We start from the raw sequence: 20,425 nt of genomic DNA, 5'->3' as shown, positions 1-20,425 counted from the left end.
TCTCTATGTACATTTTTGTGACCTCTGAGTGCTTCATCCTGATATCATTGGTGCCGACGTGAATAACTATGTGACTATATCTCATGTCATGTTCTTTCGTCTGTCTTCCCTTCTGCAGTGTCAGCACCCTAAGATGAGATGCAATGTCAGGAGCTCTGGCCCCAGGAATACATTTAACATCAGCCGGCGTCTGTAACCTGACTTTGTGGGTGATAGAATCCCCTATCACTAAAGTCCGGTGTTTCAGCCTGGAGATAGGAGTGGAAGTCACTTGTGGGCTCGGAGAATTCACATCAGGTACATCCAAGGGGGAGAACCGATTCACAGTTCGCAGTGGCGAGTGTGATCGGGGTGCCACAACTGGGCACCAAGCCCTACGGGGCTTCCTCCGTCTCGCCACAGTCCGAAAACTGTCCTCCATAGCCGGCGTTTACAGGCTGATGCTAATGGGCTCGCTAGCCGTCCCAGCACTAACCTCATCTGGAGTGCCCGTAACATCTAACTCCACTGCGCTAAGAAGCTGCTCTAACTTACGGACACAGCTCTCTAAGAGAGCCACCCTATCTTCCAGCATCACGTAGGATTTACGGAGGGTGTAAAGTATGTAAAGTAGTGTACTTTGCACACTAGGAAATTCAAGAGTATAGCCAAGCAAGCACAAGCTAACCAATAATGGATAAGCTAACCACTCCTAAGGCTCACACAGACGCAAATAAATGAATTAAAATTCACAGCAGTTACACTGAAAGAGTAGCAGAAGTATTACAAATGTAGGAACAGTAAATATATATATACTACTCCTAAGATTAACACAAGAGTAAAGTACTAAGCTAAAGTTCACAACAGTTACACTAACAGTTAACTAACAGAAGTATATAAAAAAAAACGAAATGAAAAAACGAAAACGAGGGTCCGAAGTCGCTAACGCAAGCTAACCACTAGAGAAAATGCTAACCGCTCCTAAGATTTAAACAGGAGTAAAATAATTACTTAAAATTCACAGCAGTTTGACTGAAAACTAACAGAAGTATTAACCAGGTAAAAAGAACCAGCTATAAAAATAACGATGGGTGGGAAGGGAGGAGTCGACCTAGCTAGCTAAATGCTAGCGAATGCTAACTGCTAGCGAATTACAACAGGACTATAGTTGAATAACGTTCAGAGTAGATACAATTAATAACCAGAAGAGTGCTAAACAGAAATAAAAGAAACATATACGACCGCGTGAAGTTCAGAATAGCGTCACTACAACAAACAATCCGTTGGAAACAAGTTGCCAGATCTGTACTGTCTGCCTGATGCCAGTTAGTCCAAGGACCAAGCAGATTGTTGGTGCCACTTAAGGTGATGAAACGACACTTAGAATCCAGCCTCAGTGTACCATGGACTACACAAAAATGTATGATAACTATCCCAGGGTGGCAGCTGTAGCCAGGTAGAGGTCAATGAAGAATTTCAAAGAGGTCAAAATGTAAAAATGCTCAAATCATGTTTAAAACTGTACCACATACTTGTCTGATCATAACAATCCAAAAAGGTATAGTTTGGACTGTCAATGACTGAATGTTATGGGGTAAACATAACACAAATGGTGACAAAGGTCAGTTTCAGTTTATACAGGGGTCAAAAGTTAAAATTGCTCCAATTTCAGTAAAAAATGATGCAAATTATTGTTTGGGTTAATAGGGTTTTAAAAACAAATAGTTTGCACCATCTGTCATGCTTAGTTATCACGTTACAGGGTAACATATGTCACAAGTCATAGAACCCAATGGATGTCGACCTTGTTTAACCTTTATTTTGGAGATCAGTCAAAGCACAGTCAAAACTATTTCATGTATTAATCCTTTTATTTCAACCAATATTTTGCTTTTTTTTTTTTTTTTTTTTTTTTTTACTGAAATTGGAGCAAACGCTATACAAACTGAAACTGACCTTTGTCACCATTTTTGCTGTTTTTACCCCCTAACTCCAGAACATTCAGTCATAGATAGGCCAACCTATACCTTTTTGTAATCATTATGATCAGACAAATAATGTGGTGTAGTTTTCAACATGATTGGAACCTTTTTACATTTTGACCTGTGAGTAATTCTTCATTGAACCCAAGTTGGCTACAGCTACCACCCTGGGATGGTTATCATACATTTTTGTGTAGGCCATGGTACACTGAGGCTGGATTCTAAGTGTCATTTCATCAGTTTAAGGCAGTGGTCTCCAAACTATTCCAGAAAGGGCCGAGAGGGTGCAGGTTTTCTTTGCAGCCACTGACTTCAGCAGGTGATTTCACTGATTAACATCACTTGGAGCAGGTGGGATGAGTTCATCAGTGAAATCACCTGCTGGAGTCAGTGGCTGCAAAGAAAACCTGCACCCTCTCGGCACTTTCTGGAATAGTTTGGAGACCACTGCCTTAAACTGATGACTGGCTCATGGACTAAGTAGCTCAAACAGAGACTGCTCAGGGTGGGATGAGTCCTTTAGGATGGTGTTGACTCTCCTGAGACAGTAAGAGCTGTGAAGGTCCTCCAGTGTGAGTAGAGAGCACCCAGTAATCTTGTCTGCCATTTAGGTAACTCTCTAACATCCCAGACAACAGATTCTGGACATTTTCTGTATGAATGTGACCCCAAAAGGGAAAAAAAAGAATTTGATCTGATGTGATCACTGTCACAGTGCAAATTTAAAACTTCAGCTGTTCATAATGTCTTTACATGGAATATTATACTGGTTAGGCAGCTTCAGAAATTCAGAATTGCATTTTAGAAAATTGAACACAACTGAAAACAGATTAAACCTTCAATAAAGACTTTCATAAAAGCCAAGAAATCTTTCTATGTTGGTACTTCAAAAATGTAGCATAAATGTAAACAGATTTTCCCCAAAAGTCAGCTGTCCTCCATATATAGTACAAATGACCACATATAGACCACATACGGTTTTGTCAGCAGGGCTCTTGCTTGCCTCTACTGGTGGTTGGCTCTCACTGCGGTATTGTATCACTTCCTGTTCCAGAGCACAGCGGTGTTTTGCTGTATCTGTTAGCTGTTTAATCTGCGCAGTTAGATTGATCTAGATAACTAGATAACGATTTGTTTCACAGTGTAATCTTCACGTGCCTTAACTAAAGCACTCCCTCTGCTGAATCACCTCTAAATTATTTACACATTATTCACTTTGTGTGTTTTTAGGAATCCGCTAGCTTAGCGCAGCTACTAGCTCTTAGCCGATTTAGCATGGCGGCTTCTCCTGTCTCTCATGCACTTTTCTGCTCTGGGTGTGAAATGTTTAGTTATTCCTCGGCCTCCTTTAGCAGTAATGGTACTTGTAATAAGTGTAGCTTATTCGTAGCTTTGGAGGCCAGGCTGGGCGAATTGGAGACTCGGCTCCGCACCGTGGAAAATTCTACAGCTAGCCAGGCCCCTGTAGTCGGTGCGGACCAAGGTAGCTTAGCCGCCGTTAGTTTCCCTCTGGCAGATCCCGAGCAGCCGGGAAAGTAAGCCAACTGGGTGACTGTGAAGAGGAAGCGTAGTCCTAAACAGAAGCCCCATGTACACCGCCAACCTGTTCACATTTCTAACCATTTTTCCCCAGTCGGTGACACACCCGCCGAGGATCAAACTCTGGTTATTGGCGACTCTGTTTTGAGAAATGTGAAGTTAGCGACACCAGCAACCATAGTCAATTGTCTTCCGGGGGCCAGAGCAGGTGACATTGAAGGAAATTTGAAACTGCTGGCTAAGGCTAAGCGTAAATTTGGTAAGATTGTAATTCACGTTGGCAGTAATAACACCCAGTTACGCCAATCGGAGGTCACTAAAGTTAACATTGAATCGGTGTGTAACTTTGCAAAAACAATGTCGGACTCTGTAGTTTTCTCTGGGCCCCTCCCCAATCGGGCCGGGAGTGACATGTTTAGCCACATGTTCTCCTTGAATTGCTGGCTGTCTGAGTGGTGTCCAAAAAAATTAGGTGGGCTTCATAGATAATTGGCAAAGCTTCTGGGGAAAACCTGGTCTTGTTAGGAGAGACGGCATCCATCCCACTTTGGATGGAGCAGCTCTCATTTCTAGAAATCTGGCCAGTTTTCTTAAATCCTCCAAACTGTGACTATCCAGGGTTGGGACCAGGAAGCAGAGTTGTAGTCTTACACACCTCTCTGCAGCTTCTCTCCCCCTGCCATCCCCTCATTACCCCATCCCCATAGAGACGCTGCCTGCTCCCAGACCACCAATAACCAGTAAAAATCTATTTAAGCATAAAAATTCAAAAAGAAAAAATAATATAGCACCTTCAACTGCACCACAGACTAAAACAGTTAAATGTGGGCTATTAAACATTAGGTCTCTCTCTTCTAAGTCCCTGTTAGTAAATGATATAATAATTGATCAACATATTGATTTATTCTGCCTTACAGAAACCTGGTTACAGCAGGATGAATATGTTAGTTTAAATGAGTCAACACCCCCGAGTCACACTAACTGCCAGAACGCTCGTAGCACGGGCCGAGGCGGAGGATTAGCAGCAATCTTCCATTCCAGCTTATTAATTAATCAAAAACCCAGACAGAGCTTTAATTCATTTGAAAGCTTGACTCTTAGTCTTGTCCATCCAAATTGGAAGTCCCAAAAACCAGTTATATTTGTTATTATCTATCGTCCACCTGGTCGTTACTGTGAGTTTCTCTGTGAATTTTCAGACCTTTTGTCTGACTTAGTGCTTATCTCAGATAAGATAATTATAGTGGGCGATTTTAACATCCACACAGATGCTGAGAATGACAGCCTCAGCACTGCATTTAATCTATTATTAGACTCAATTGGCTTTGCTCAAAATGTAAATGAGTCCACCCACCACTTTAATCATATCTTAGATCTTGTTCTGACTTATGGTATGGAAATTGAAGACTTAACAGTATTCCCTGAAAACTCCCTTCTGTCTGATCATTTCCTAATAACATTTACATTTACTCTGATGGACTACCCAGCAGTGGTGAATAAGTTTCATTATACTAGAAGTCTTTCAGAAAGCACTGTAACTAGGTTTAAGGATATGATTCCTTCTTTATGTTCTCTAATGCCATATACCAACACAGTGCAGAGTAGCTACCTAAACTCTGTGAGTGAGATAGAGTATCTCGTCAATAGTTTTACATCCTCATTGAAGACGTAGCTCCTCTGAAAAAGAGAGCCTTAAATCAGAAGTGCCTGACTCCGTGGTATAACTCACAAACTCGCAGCTTAAAGCAGATAACCCGTAAGTTGGAGAGGAAATGGCGTCTCACTAATTTAGAAGATCTTCACTTAGCCTGGAAAAAGAGTCTGTTGCTCTATAAAAAAGCCCTCCGTAAAGCTAGGACATCTTACTACTCATCACTAATTGAAGAAAATAAGAACAACCCCAGGTTTCTTTTCAGCACTGTAGCCAGGCTGACAAAGAGTCAGAGCTCTATTGAGCCGAGTATTCCTTTAACTTTAACTAGTAATGACTTCATGACTTTCTTTGTTAATAAAATTTGAACTATTAGAGAAAAAATTACTCATAACCATCCCAAAGACATATCGTTGTCTTTGGCTGCTTTCAGTAATGCTGGTATTTGGTTAGACTCTTTCTCTCCAATTGTTCTGAGTTATTTTCATTAGTTACTTCCTCCAAACCATCAACATGTCTATTAGACCCCATTCCTACCAGGCTGCTCAAGGAAGCCCTACCATTAATTAATGCTTCGATCTTAAATATGATCAATCTATCTTTATTAGTTGGCTATGTACCACAGGCTTTTAAGGTGGCAGTAATTAAACCATTACTTAAAAAGCCATCACTTGACCCAGCTATCTTAGCTAATTATAGGCCAATCTCCAGCCTTCCTTTTCTCTCAAAAATTCTTGAAAGGGTAGTTGTAAAACAGCTAACTGATCATCTGCAGAGGAATGGTCTATTTGAAGAGTTTCAGTCAGGTTTTAGAATTCATCATAGTACAGAAACAGCATTAGTGAAGGTTACAAATAATCTTCTTATGGCCTCAGACAGTGGACTCATCTCTGTGCTTGTTCTGTTAGACCTCAGTGCTGCTTTTGATACTGTTGACCATAAAATTTTATTACAGAGATTAGAGCATGCCATAGGTATTAAAGGCACTGCGCTGCGGTGGTTTGAATCATATTTATCTAATAGATTACAATTTGTTCATGTAAATGGGGAATCTTCTTCACAGACTAAGGTTAATTATGGAGTTCCACAAGGTTCTGTGCTAGGACCAATTTTATTCACTTTATACATGTTTCCCTTAGGCAGTATTATTAGACGGTATTGCTTAAATTTTCATTGTTACGCAGATGATACCCAGCTTTATCTATCCATGAAGCCAGAGGACACACACCAATTAGCTAAACTGCAGGATTGTCTTACAGACATAAAGACATGGATGACCTCTAATTTCCTGCTTTTAAACTCAGATAAAACTGAAGTTATTGTACTTGGTTCCACAAATCTTAGAAACATGGTGTCTAACCAGATCCTTACTCTGGATGGCATTACCCTGACCTCTAGTAATACTGTGAGAAATCTTGGAGTCATTTTTGATCAGGATATGTCATTCAATGCGCATATTAAACAAATATGTAGGACTGCTTTTTTTGCATTTGCGCAATATCTCTAAAATTAGAAAGGTCTTGTCTCAGAGTGATGCTGAAAAACTAATTCATGCATTTATTTCCTCTAGGCTGGACTATTGTAATTCATTATTATCAGGTTGTCCTAAAAGGTCCCTGAAAAGCCTTCAGTTAATTCAAAATGCTGCAGCTAGAGTACTGACTAGATGGAGAGAGCATGTCTCACCCATATTGGCCTCTCTTCATTGGCTTCCTGTTAATTCTAGAATAGAATTTAAAATTCTTCTTCTTACTTATAAGGTTTTGAATAATCAGGTCCCATCTTATCTTAGGGACCTCATAGTACCATATCACCCCAATAGAGCGCTTCGCTCTCAGACTGCAGGCTTACTTGTAGTTCCTAGGGTTTGTAAGAGTAGAATGGGAGGCAGAGCCTTCAGCTTTCAGGCTCCTCTCCTGTGGAACCAGCTCCCAATTCAGATCAGGGAGACAGACACCCTCTCTACTTTTAAGATTAGGCTTAAAACTTTCCTTTTTGCTAAAGCTTATATGTAGGGCTGGATCAGGTGACCCTGAACCATCCCTTAGTTATGCTGCTGTAGACTTAGACTGCTGGGGGGTTCCCATGATGCACTGAGTGTTTCTTTCTGTTTTTGCTCTGTATGCACCACTCTGCATTTAATCATTAGTGATTGATCTCTGCTCCCCTCCACAGCATGTCTTTTTCCTGGTTCTCTCCCTCAGCCCCAACCAGTCCCAGCAGAAGACTGCCCCTCCCTGAGCCTGGTTCTGCTGGAGGTTTCTTCCTGTTAAAAGAGAGTTTTTCCTTCCCACTTTCACCAAGTGCTTGCTCACAGGGGGTCGTTTTGACCGTTGGGGTTTTTCCGTAATTATTGTATGGCCTTGCCTTACAATATAAAGCGCCTTGGGGCAACTGTTTGTTGTGATTTGGCACTATATAAATAAAATTGATTTGATTTGATTTGATATAGAACCTGTGGTTCACCACGGGTCAGTGTCCTATAAGAAAAGATTATACAAACAGCACATCACCTGTTCCCCCCCAAATAAATAAAACAGCCCATTAAACATGACATTATTGGCCCAGTAATGCACCAATACCACAGCCCAGTAGTGGTCTGGTACTGTTGCCACTGTTTTCTATCAACCAGTATGAAGCCAGTATTGGCCCAGTACCTTTTGACAGTATGGTACAGGTGGTACAAGCCCCTATAAAGCCAATACTGGGCCAATACCGTGATGCTTGATGGGAAAGAAACAGCTCATTTGACACATTCAGTTATTGAACAAATGCTGTATTATGTCCATCGGTTGAATAAAACTCCATCACAAAGTAAGTGTGTCATGGCTACACAACACACGACACAAAAAGTAATTTATTAAAGCTTTTACTCATACAGCCTCTTGAAAGATGATGTGTGTACTGAGCTACTGGCAAAACTGATGTTAAATTTTTTGAGCAAATTGACAATCATGAATGCCAAAAATATTGACAACACTTCTATTTAACTCACTGAAGCTCATGAAAGGTAACTAAAAAAAAAAATCTTATCACACATGGAGGGTTTACCATAGTTTTTTTCTTTAGTGTATAAAACTAGATTCTTAAAATGTAATTTAGTGCATAACTTTCTTTCAGTTTATCCTACGCCACTGTGTTGTCCTTCAAAACACACTACAGTAAGTGAAACCTTACTCAGGTTAATGATCATTTTGAATATACATTTCTAATTGAAAATAATTATTCAATAAATATTCAGTAATATTCTATTCATATAATAAGATTTGGTTACAGATGGTATACTTTAAATAACTTTAAAATACTATATTTGTAAATAATTCTCCCTTTGTGTTAGAATATCTTCTGTTTGTCGTATATTAATTCATGCACAGCAAAAGGATTTTAAACTCAGTTTCACAATAATGTTGAGGCTACAACTAAAGTGATTTCATATGGATTTTTGTTCATAAATGCTGAATTTAAATTGTAAAATTGCACACATTCTTTATATTTTTGCATAGATACTTAAAGGAACAAGCAACTAAATTTCTAAATATTCAGCTCAGCCTGTTCTCAGTTGGTAAAAGAACTTACCCAGACACCACAAAAGCCGACCATCAGAATACAACAGCTGACGCTTGAATCGTTGGCCTGAAGCTTTGCCTCAGTAGCTTGTCTTCCATAGAATGTGTGTTTGTCTGTGATGCAAGAAGCTAAAACACACCCACTGTGAGGAATCGGCTGGGCTTACTTCCCCTTTTTCTTCCTGCTCATTTTCATATCAGCTCTGGGGACAGTTTTGGTGATATGTGGAAGTGGTCTAAACATTAACACAGCAGATACTGCATCCAGCATGTTTTATACTTATTTACTTAGAGGGATGTTTCAGGCTGTTGCTGAATTTAATCACAGCAGGGGAAACTTAAGAAGCTTTAAACCGATAACTTACTGGGTAAAAATATTAAACTCGTCATGCTGTGCACCCTTTTTTGAGCACGCCAATATGGAACAGTGAGCAAGTTTCATAACATTCAATTTGTAGTCACAAGCATGCATGCTCATGCGCGTACAGACCATAGACTGACTGCTGCCTTTAAATATTAAATTCATAATTTGATACAGATGCACATTCTCAGAAAATGCAGCAGATGGCAGCAAAGTTCATAATGTTTTCCTTTTCACAAGGCTCTGGAACAATGGTTCAAAGTGCAGGCGTTTCAACAATTTTGAAATTTATTGAAACCGTAGTTCATATTTGAATAAGAACTTTATTAATCCCGAAGGAAATTGTTTTGCTAAAGTGCCAAAACTGTAAATATTGCTTTTTTTTTTTTTTTTTTTTTTTTTTTTTTTTTACAGTGAGTTCAACATGTTTATGCAAAATGAATGAAGACACGTGCACAAGATGTTGACAGTATTGCACATAGCTCTGAGTAACTGAAAAACTCTGATTGTTATGTATTCATTCTGCTGAAGGGGGAGGAGTTATACAGCCATGATTTATTTGTATTACCAATGAAAAGTTTTGTACAATTCTGGTTTTACTTTCCTGTCTGGTTGCATATTTCATCCTGTATTTAATCAAATAGTGGACATGATGTTTCTCCTCAGGGTTGCTAGTTTAAGTAGCTTTGTGCAAAGCCAGGCACTGCATCCAGCAGGTGGCAGAGGCATATATCAGATATTAAATAGGTTAAACAAAGTTGCTTTTGCAATTGATCTGGTGGATCAACGCCCACCAGATTTTAAGAAGTACAACCTTATTATATGTACTTTTACGTTTGAGATGTACATAGCAATGACATTTATTATGTTTGACTTATTGCCTGGCTGAGAGGGACAGATCAACTCATATATATTTTTGCTGTACAGGTACTAGGCAGCAGGGGACAAAATATACTTTATAGACACTGAAATGATGCATCCTAAGCCATCCTTAAAAAACAAGCATAGATGGGGTGTGCATCGATGCACAAGCAGAAATCCAGATGTGGGCTTTGCCCCTAAGCTTGGTTTGTAGCTGAAGCTTTTCTACTTGCACTCATACAACTGTAGGACGTTTGGGGATGTTTAACATTACAGTCAGTCCATATTTAATAGGAAACTAAAAACTGATTTAACCACATAAACCACCTGCAGTTTGACCAGCGTCGGCAACGTTTGTCCTCCTGCCGCTAGAGGCCGCTATACACATTACATCACTGCTCAGGTCTACATTATGAACTGCTTCCTGTTTGTTCTTTGTCTTTTCCGCTGCATCGGCTCGAAGTCATGGTAGGAAATAATTGTATTTTTACAGAATCGACTTTCATCTTCAGGATTAAACAAGTAAAATGGCGCTTTCTTCATTCAGTCCATTAAATTATAATCGCATAGACGCGCCAGCAGCGGTATTGGCGGTATCTGTTCAATGAACACTTAAAAGTTTTCCCGTTTTCTCTTTCCACTGTTCGTAATGGAAAATCGCAGATGGTTGTGCCCTTACTTGACCCGGCTTTTGTTCAGAACCAAAATTCATTGCTGGTAGTAAAAGCCTTCGTGTTATTGAAAATGTAGTTGAAGTTGCTTTTGTCCCGCATGTTTGCAACCGACACCGAAACGCATTTAAAGCTGACTGCTAACATTAGCGTGTTGCTAATGTTAGCTGCTGCCTGCGGTGCTGTAATGTCAAACTTGGTTGTTTCGTCGCTAAAATTATTATTTATTATTATTATTAAATTACTTAAACTGAATCACACACTTTACACATCTACTATACTTTGTAGTTAGTAAATGCCGTTGATTGTGATAAGTTTGTTTTCAGACTTAATGCAAACTTGTAATGTTTTCCGTTCAGGTGAACGTTCCGAAGACCCGCAGGACTTACTGCAAGAAGTGCAAGAAGCACCAACCCCATAAAGTTACCCAGTACAAGAAGGGGAAGGACTCCCTCTACGCACAGGGTAACGTCTCTTTTCTCGAGTACAATATATAAGCTGCATCATCATACAGAGCTGAACTGTTGATATTCATAGGTAAGAGGCGATACGACCGAAAGCAGAGTGGGTATGGTGGTCAAACGAAGCCCATTTTCCGGAAAAAGGTAAGTTGAAATTTGTCATAATGCTTGACGCTAATCTTTGAACATTCTGTTCCTGATTACTTTTTCTGGGCAGTAAAAAAAAAAAACAGTAACTGATTCTGTAGCCGTGTTAAGGTACGTTTACACATAACCAAGACGCGTTACGAATGTCATTTTTCTGTCATTCGTGACACATTCCTGACATTCTTAATGTGACTTAACGCATCTGAATAGGTTTCTTAATAGTGCGTGTTGGTGCGTGATATTCTTGATATTCGTGGAGCATGTTTTTGCCTGTCAAAAAATCTTCCACGAATGTCACACACCACCCTCATTTTGTTTCACGTCGTGGAGGTCGCAACTGACCGTATTGATCCGTCTTGATGAGTATTGATCCTTAATAGAACGTGACAACGTTCGTAGTGGTTCCTGTGATGGTTCTTGGAGCCCAAACTGTCACGCGTTATTACGAAGTGACACGGAAACTGTCAAGTTTTGACACGACTTGTAACGCGGTGTCACATTTCACTGTGCGCCACGAAGGCTCAGTTTTTTGTCATGTGCGCACAATTAAACTCAGCTTCAAATGTCGGTCCATAGTTCCTGCTGAAGCTCCTCAGGACTCTCCTGCAGGTGATCCACCTGCTGTAACCGATGAGCGGGAGAACGAGTCTGAACCAGAGGAGCGAGAGGAGACTCGCGTGCAGCCCGACATCTCTGCACCTCCTCCATTTTGGCGGAGGAAGAAACGTGCGCACAAGTAAACCCTGCGCTGCACAACATTGATTGCTGACACCAAGTCGGCTAAAAGTCAAATTTCAGTGCTCTTCAGCACGCTCATGCAGGTGTTCCACCTGCTGCATGTGCCTGATGTTTGGGGAAATGCGTCAGACGAGAGCCGCATGAAGCCACACATCTAGCGCTGTCCTTTTCCTCCTCTGTATTTTCAAACACCAGACACAACAGAGTTGATAGCCACCACTTTAGTCCATGCTTACTTGCCAACAGTGTAGTAGCACATTTCAGAAGCCTTTCGGACTCATTAGCTGTGCTTTGCAGTTTCAGATACATACCATATCTGTTTTTAATAGATGCTACTTGGCTATTCTTCTGGCCAGTCAATCTGGTAGTAATTTTCTTAATATTTATAAGTTTTACCCACCGTTGTGTTTCATCGCTACTGCAGCTGAGCTTGCAGCCATATGAACGTAGGAATTCTGACCAAATAAGGCCCCCTGTCCAGACACAGATTTGGAACCGAAACAGACAATACAGCAGGTGTCTGTGATCCAGTTTGAAGCAGGCCTCGCTTAATGAATTACTGTGTGGGTGCTGATAGGACAATTGATGAGACATTTTAAGCTACGGTGGCTCTATGAAAGCACACAGATTTCATTAACCGGTAAAACTTTAATGCCATTACTTAGAGCTTATAGGAAGTGAATTTGAGCTGATAACAGGATAACTAGCACTGTACATTAAATAGTTACAAAATTGTGAGGTTAGATGCATTTTTTTACAGTCAGCAGTCTTTGTTCCATGTCAATCAATCTAGACTTGACTGCTCTACAGCACATAAATTTTTTTTTTCAGCATTGTAATGATCAATCAATCAATCAATCAACTTTTTTTTTATATAGCGCCAAATCACAACAAACAGTTGCCCCAAGGCGCTTTATATTGTAAGGCAAGGCCATACAACAATCATGAAAAACCCCAACGGTCAAAACGACCCCCTGTGAGCAAGCACTTGGCAACAGTGGGAAGGAAAAACTCCCTCTTAACAGGAAGAAACCTCCAGCAGAACCAGGCTCAGGGAGGGGCAGTCTTCTGCTGAGACTGGTTGGGGCTGAGGGAAAGAACCAGGAAAAAGACATGCTATGGAGGGGGGCAGAGATCGATCACTAATGATTAAATGCAGAGTGATGCATACAGAGCAAAAAGAGAAAGAAACAGTGCATCATGGGAACCCCCCCACAGTCTACGTCTAAAGCAGCATAACCAAGGGATAGTCCAGGGTCACCCGATCCAGCCCTAACTATAAGCCTTAGCGAAAAGGAAAGTTTTAAGCCTAATCTTAAAAGTAGAGAGGGTATCTGTCTCCCTGATCTGAATTGGGAGCTGGTTCCACAGGAGAGGAGTCTGAAAGCTGAAGGCTCTGCCTCCCATTCTACTCTTACAAACCCTAGGAACTACAAGTAAGCCTGCAGTCTGAGAGCGAAGCGCTCTATTAGGGTGATATGGTACTACGAGGTCCCTGAGATAAGATGGGACCTGATTATTCAAAACCTTATAAGTAAGAAGAAGAATTTTAAATTCTATTCTAGAATTAACAGGAAGCCAATGAAGAGAGGCCAACACGGGTGAGATATGCTCTCTCCTGCTAGTCCCCGTCAGTACTCTAGCTGCAGCATTTTGAATTAACTGAAGGCTTTTTAGGGAACTTTTAGGACAACCTGATAATAAAGAATTACAATAGTCCAGCCTAGAGGAAATAAATGCATGAATTAGTTTTTCAGCATCACTCTGAGACAAGACCTTTCTGATTTTAGAGATATTGCGTAAATGCAAAAAGGCAGTCCTACATATTTGTTTAATATGCGCTTTGAATGACATATCCTGATCAAAAATGACTCCAAGATTTCTCACAGTATTACTAGAGGTCAGGGAAATGCCATCCAGAGTAAAGATCTGGTTAGACACCATGCTTCTAAGATTTGTGGGGCCAAGTACAATAACTTCAGTTTTATCTGAGTTTAAAAGCAGGAAATTAGAGGTCATCCATGTCTTTATGTCTGTAAGACAATCCTGCAGTTTAGCTAATTGGTGTGTGTCCTCTGGCTTCATGGATAGATAAAGCTGGGTATCATCTGCGTAACAATGAAAATTTAAGCAATACCGTCTAATAATACTGCCTAAGGGAAGCATGTATAAAGTGAATAAAATTGGTCCTAGCACAGAACCTTGTGGAACTCCATAATTAACTTTAGTCTGTGAAGAAGATTCCCCATTTACATGAACAAACTGTAATCTATTAGACAAATATGATTCAAACCACCGCAGCGCAGTGCCTTTAATACCTATGACATGCTCTAATCTCTGTAATAAAATTTTATGGTCAACAGTATCAAAAGCAGCACTGAGGTCCAACAGAACAAGCACAGAGATAAGTCCACTGTCCGAAGCCATAAGAAGATCATTTGTAACCTTCACTAATGCTGTTTCTGTACTATGATGAATTCTAAAACCTGACTGAACCTCTTCAAATAGACCATTCCTCTGCAGGTGATCAGTTAGCTGTTTTACAACTACCCTCTCAAGAATCTTTGAGAGAAAAGGAAGGTTGGAGATTGGCCTATAATTAGCTAAAATAGCTGGGTCAAGAGATGGCTTTTTAAGTAATGGTTTAATTACTGCCACCTTAAAAGCCTGTGGTACATAGCCAACTAACAAAGATAAGTTGATCATATTTAAGATTGAAGCATTAAATAATGGTAGGACTTCCTTGAGCAGCCTGGCAGGAATGGGGTCTAATAAACATGTTGATGGTTTGGATGAAGTAACTAATGAAAATAACTCAGACAGAACAATCGGAGAGAAACAGTCTAACCAAATACCGGCATCACTGAAAGCAGCCAAAGATAACGATACATCATTGGGATGGTTATGAGTAATTTTTTCTCTAATAGTCAAAATTTTGTTAGCAAAGAAAGTCATGAAGTCATTACTAGTTAAAGTTAATGGAATACTCAGCTCAATAGAGCTCTGACTCTTTGTCAGCCTGGCTACAGTGCTGAAAAGAAACCTGGGGTTGTTCTTATTTTCTTCAATTAGTGATGAGTAGAAAGATGTCCTAGCTTTACGGAGGGCTTTTTTATAGAGCAACAAACTCTTTTTCCAGGCTAAGTGAAGATCTTCTAAATTAGTGAGACGCCATTTCCTCTCCAACTTACGGGTTATCTGCTTTAAGCTACGAGTTTGTGAGTTATACCACGGAGTCAGACACTTCTGATTTAAAGCTCTCTTTTTCAGAGGAGCTACAGCATCCAAAGTTGTCTTCAATGAGGATGTAAAACTATTGACGAGATACTCTAACTCCCTTACAGAGTTTAGGTAGCTACTCTGCTCTGTGTTGGTATATGACAATAGAGAACATAAAGAAGGAAGCATATCCTTAAACCTAGTTACAGCGCTTTCTGAAAGACTTCTAGTGTAATGAAACTTATTCCCCACTGCAGGGTAGTCCATCAGGGTAAATGTTATTAAAAAATGATCAGACAGAAGGGAGTTTTCAGGGAATACTGTTAAGTCTTCTATTTCCATACCATAAGTCAAAACAAGATCTAAGATATGATTAAAGTGGTGGGTGGACTCATTTACTTTTTGAGCAAGCCAATGATGAAGATAATCGTGATGATATAGCAGTATAACAGTTTGTTTTCACAAGTGTTTCGCTTTCACAATGTTAGCTGTTGAATGGCATATATATCTATCTTTGCAGGCTAAGACTACAAAGAAAATTGTGTTGAGGCTTGAGTGTGTGGAGCCCAACTGTAGATCCAAGAGAATGCTGGCCATCAAGAGATGCAAGCACTTTGAGTTGGGTGGTGACAAAAAGAGAAAGGTGGGTGTTTGTTTTACTTTAAAAATGTGCACTTTAGTTATGTGTTTGCTAGGGCTGCCACAAACTATTACTTTGATAATCGACTAGTCACCGATTATTTTTGCGATTAGTCGACTGATTGGATCATATGTAAATTGCGGCTTGTCACACCAGTATGCAGCTTCTCTTATATAACCATCATTACCTTCATCGCCACCCATGAACAGGGGTCTCATGTCAGTCACACATGTTCAAGATTGCTGCAGTCAGGATATTTGCTTGCTGAGGTGTGCATTTTGCTGGCTTGGTAATAAAGTCATCCATTGAAGAGGAACAAATGTTTTAGCACTGTAGCGCAGCATTATAAAACATTAGCATTATCACATTTCCTATACAAACGTGACCACTGTTATAATGTTACAGCAAACATATGTGTGCTAAGGCTAATGAAATCGTTAATGTTAACTAGTGATGGGATGATGATACCTCGAGGAGTGTATTGACACACTACACAAACTGTCGGCACTGTGTTGACACTGTGTTGGTTGCTCAGTAGTGACCCCTGCAGTAGTTATAAAATCATTGCAGGTAAATAAAATGAAAATAAGATGGAAAAGCTGACATACTGCAAACCCAACATCACCCTGTGAAATAGTTAATCGCCAGTCCTCTATTTAAAATATGATCTCATCATTGCATAATTTCATGTGCTCAATTTGATTGTCAAGTTAAGCTGTTCATGCGAAGAGTTTAAAATTTGCTTAAAACCTTGTTTGTGTAAATGCTAAACTGAGTTGGTTTGTAAAATATAGCAAATTTGTCTGTAATAAAATTCTGAGTTAAAATTTGTAACTTATGTATGGAAATTTAAGTGTTAAAGCATACGAAATAAAAGACTAAAAATAGATTAATTTATGCATTTTTATTGAGGAACAAAGGTTTCTGAAGTGTTTCTGCTCTGAGGCGATTTCTCCTCTTGCACACCAGTTCCTGGTGGAATCACTTTTATATCTTAGTTCAAAAGTTATTGTATAAAACGATTTTTTGTTAATGGCGGTTTTCTTCTGGATCTAGCTCCATAACATTTGAAGCTACATCAAATCTGATGACACCTTACTGAATCAGTACAGATTCAGCTACAATTTAGTGTTAGTTGTGCATCTCTAGCTTCATTTGTCACCTCACACTGACACATTTTCTATTTTCCCTATATTTTTGCATATTCTGGATCACGAGATCCGGAATATGGATCCGATCATCACCAAACTTTGTTGTTTGATAGAACATTTAACTGTTGCACCCTAACTTTTGTCAAGCCTTTCTGCCTTGTTTTTGTGGAGTTAGAAACTAGAATGTCAAAATTCCCCCTATCCCGTAATGGTGAAAAATCCTTTAAAAAAATTCCTGGATCCGGATCATGATCTGGATCACCACTAAAATTTAATCACCTGTTCCTCATGTCATTTCCAACCACTCCACAAAATTTCATCAAAATCCGTTCAAAACTTTGTGAGTTATCCTGCTGACAAACAAACTCGACCGAAAACATAACCTCCTTGGCGGAGGTAATGATCCATGAAGTCAGTGGAACAAGGTGACGGCAAGCAAAAATCCAACAGCAAAACTCCATCCAACAAATCCGCAACATGTCGATACAGTTTGTTTCCGGCGCAGTCGAACGACACAGTTCCTGTATCAGTCACATGATTTTTTTCTTAAAGCGATACACCAATACGGGGTTTCACTCGTGTGCTCGGCACAGTGTTGATGCACCAGTGTTGTTCATCCCATCACTAATGTTAACGTATCCAGCTATCAGTATAAGTAGTTCACTGTAGATGTTAATGTTAGCAGCTAACTACCCAGTTAGCTTACCGAGACAAATGTCCTTCTTCTGAATCAGTCACGACATGCTTCCTTCTCAGATGCTCCTGCATCGCTGTTGTACTGCTGTTGAAGGCACGTTCTGCCTTGCAGAATCTGCAGTGCACGTTTTTCTCTTTAATTTGGTTAAAATACTCTCAAATTTTTGAACTTCCTTGCTGGCTAGCCGTGATATAGTTTGTGCATAACGTTTCCAGTGACATCATGGCTGACCCCGATTACCACTACTGAGCATGTGCAGCAACAACAGAAAGGCAGCGGAAGCTACAGCAGTAGCTTTGAGAGAAAACAAAACTTTAAAAAACAATGACGTCGATTATTAAATTAGTTGCCGACGATTTTGATAGTCGATGTAATCATGACAAGTTGACTAATCGTGCCAGCCCTAGTGCTTGATCGGGTTTATTTTTTTGGTCGGGGACGGCATAAGTATTTTATCATTTCTCTGAGGGATAGTTTGTGTGATTTGCAATTTAATGCAGGACACTTAAGAAAAAACAACTTGGATAAACATACTGTTGCTGTGGATACACAGTTCAGTCAGATCATTGTCAACTTAACATCTTTTTCGCTCTCCACATCTACTGGAGACAGTGAAAATGGTTTACTTTAAGGTTGGAATTCATAGTGAGATCATTTCAGGATATGGGCAAAGTTTAGAGTAACTAAAATGTCAAGTCTTTGCCCTTATGTCATCTCTGGTGAACAATAGACACAGCAGAAAGTGTGGTTTAAATATAAATTGCACTTTTCAGATTGGAAGAACTGTGATTAATTCCACTAATTAAAGGTGATTTCTAAGTTTGAAATCTACAGAATTAAACAGTTTGTCGCCCCTGTGCTTTTTCTATGTGGTCAAAGACTTAACTGCAAGACTATGCACCACTCAATGTAGTGCTTTTAAGAATAAATTCATTCAGTGATTTTTCTGAAGCCTTGGCATGCCCTGTATATCTGTATGAAATAGAAATGTAACCTTGAAATGATGTGCTGTTATGGCACCAATGTCAAAGTGCGGCATAGTTTAACTGTGACTGCTTGATGTGATGTGCTCTTTCCAAACCATTTTGGTTATATTTTAACAAAACTCCATCTGTATGGTGTTATGTCGTGTGTTTGTAAATAATAGAACTACTTGACTCGGTGATTGAAACAGAACAATGACAGTAGACCAGAAGACTGAATGGCCCGACTGGCTTTATATGCTGCCTACTTGTAGCATTTTTCTCCAACCGGCACTGGATGGATATCATAAAAACCTTCATTGTGTCCCTAAATTTACAGTGGTACAATTCCATTTCATATTCAGGACCTGCCCTAGATTCACAGTAGTTTGGCAGTGGGGTGACACAGCTGTCTCACAGTAATCTTGGCATATACAAGATGCCGAGGATGCTCCTGAAAGATATAGAAAGGTCATGCATCCTGTGATCAGCCCGAGCATTCCAATTACTATTTAATGTACATGTAAAAGCTGTAGATGTGAATGAGGTGAAGAAAGAAAACAGTACTGCTCTAAGTCACACTTAAAGAAATTAATTCTTCATGTGAGATAATTTACTCTAGAACAGAGGTCTCAAACTGGTTCCAGAAAGGGCCAAGAGGGTGCAGGCTTTCTGTGCAGCCACCCACTCCAGCAGGTGATTTCACTGATTAACTGATTTCACCTGTTGAGTGATGTTAATCAGTGAAATCACCTGCTGGAGTGGGTGGCTGCACTGAAAGCCTGCACCCTCTCCACCCTTTCTGGAACCGGTTTGAGACCTCTGCTCTAGAACATTCAACCATGTAAGTATATTACCTATTGACAGACTGATGTGATACATGTTGTGTAAACTAACTAAAATGATTCCATGAGTTCTTGATGTATGTTTGGGTTGTAGCAATATCCAGCTTCACATTTAGTATTTCATGAGTTCTGCTTGAGCTGCAATGTAACAAAAGTTTTCCTCTGTTTTCTCACAGGGCCAGGTCATCCAATTCTAAACTGTGGCCCAGTGTTCTGGGTAAAGTTGTGACAGTTTTCAATAAATTAATTGCAACATACTTCAACATTTGGTCTTCAACTTTTTATGTGCAAATAAATAGTTGTGAAGTTCTAAGATTATTGGCCTCCATTTGCTTCACATCACACAGTAAATGTACAAAAAAAGTGGTACATTCTGTGTCAAATTTGAAAGGCACCTCATGAACCAGGTTTTCTCTTCCAAATTAGTCATTTGATTTTAACAATTTAAAGTTACAAATTGCAATCAAAACATACTAACAGGAAAGAACAATACATTCCTTTTAACAACACAACACTGAACATAATGAAAATGACTTTTAGGTGTCTGGTGTTGATTTTAAAACTGGAGTTTGTTGTTGCTCATATTTAATTATGTTTCCTGTATGCTTTGTTGGTCAAATGTACAAAAAGGAAATTAATCCAGTGTGTCTTACAAGATACCTTAAAAGGAAAGATCAGCATTTTCCAACCTGGGTTCTATTTTATTTTTTAAGATGTTTTGGGGTTTCTCTTTACTCAGGACAAGAACAATTGATGCAGTTTATATTTAGAATGCAACCATTGTGTACCAACCAACTGTGTGAAGTTGTACACAGCAAGCTGAACACAGTTAACCACTCACTTCCTGGGGCCACTGAACAGTGCAGAGAGAAAGCTGACTGAGGTAAACATCTACCATTGCATCACTAAATGTAAAGAAACTTTAAATGATGGACTAAAGAGTTAGCCGCTTACC

General features: G+C 39.7%; 2 protein-coding genes across 4 annotated transcripts in view; one reads left to right on the top strand and one right to left on the bottom strand.

The window, feature by feature from the left end:
• Nucleotides 1–9,275, bottom strand: part of btk (Bruton agammaglobulinemia tyrosine kinase) — a 44,568-nt gene extending 35,293 nt beyond the window's left edge. For both annotated transcript variants that reach the window (XM_034181884.1, XM_034181885.1), the window contains exon 1: nt 8,728–9,275. In XM_034181884.1, the coding sequence (XP_034037775.1) occupies nt 8,728–8,751 (24 nt within the window). In that variant the 5' untranslated portion in view covers nt 8,752–9,275. The remainder of the gene's footprint in view (nt 1–8,727) is intronic.
• Nucleotides 9,276–10,353: 1,078 nt separating this feature from the next.
• rpl36a (ribosomal protein L36A) lies at nt 10,354–19,730 on the top strand. 2 transcript variants are annotated; one of them, XM_034181888.1, is made up of 5 exons: nt 10,354–10,407; nt 10,970–11,075; nt 11,148–11,215; nt 15,696–15,818; nt 19,647–19,730. In XM_034181888.1, exons 1-5 carry the CDS (start codon nt 10,405–10,407, stop codon nt 19,665–19,667), a joined length of 321 nt encoding a protein of 106 aa, XP_034037779.1. In that variant the 5' UTR covers nt 10,354–10,404; the 3' UTR covers nt 19,668–19,730. The 2 variants fall into 2 exon arrangements, with proteins under 2 accessions (XP_034037779.1, XP_034037778.1); XM_034181887.1 differs by having other exon boundaries at nt 10,395–10,461.
• Nucleotides 19,731–20,425: the final 695 nt, after the last annotated feature.

This window comes from Thalassophryne amazonica, chromosome 11 (assembly GCF_902500255.1).
Source record: "Thalassophryne amazonica chromosome 11, fThaAma1.1, whole genome shotgun sequence".
Taxonomy (NCBI): Eukaryota; Metazoa; Chordata; class Actinopteri; order Batrachoidiformes; family Batrachoididae; genus Thalassophryne; species Thalassophryne amazonica.
Note: the sequence above shows the minus strand (reverse complement) of the source record. Positions and strands in the feature narration are given on the sequence as shown.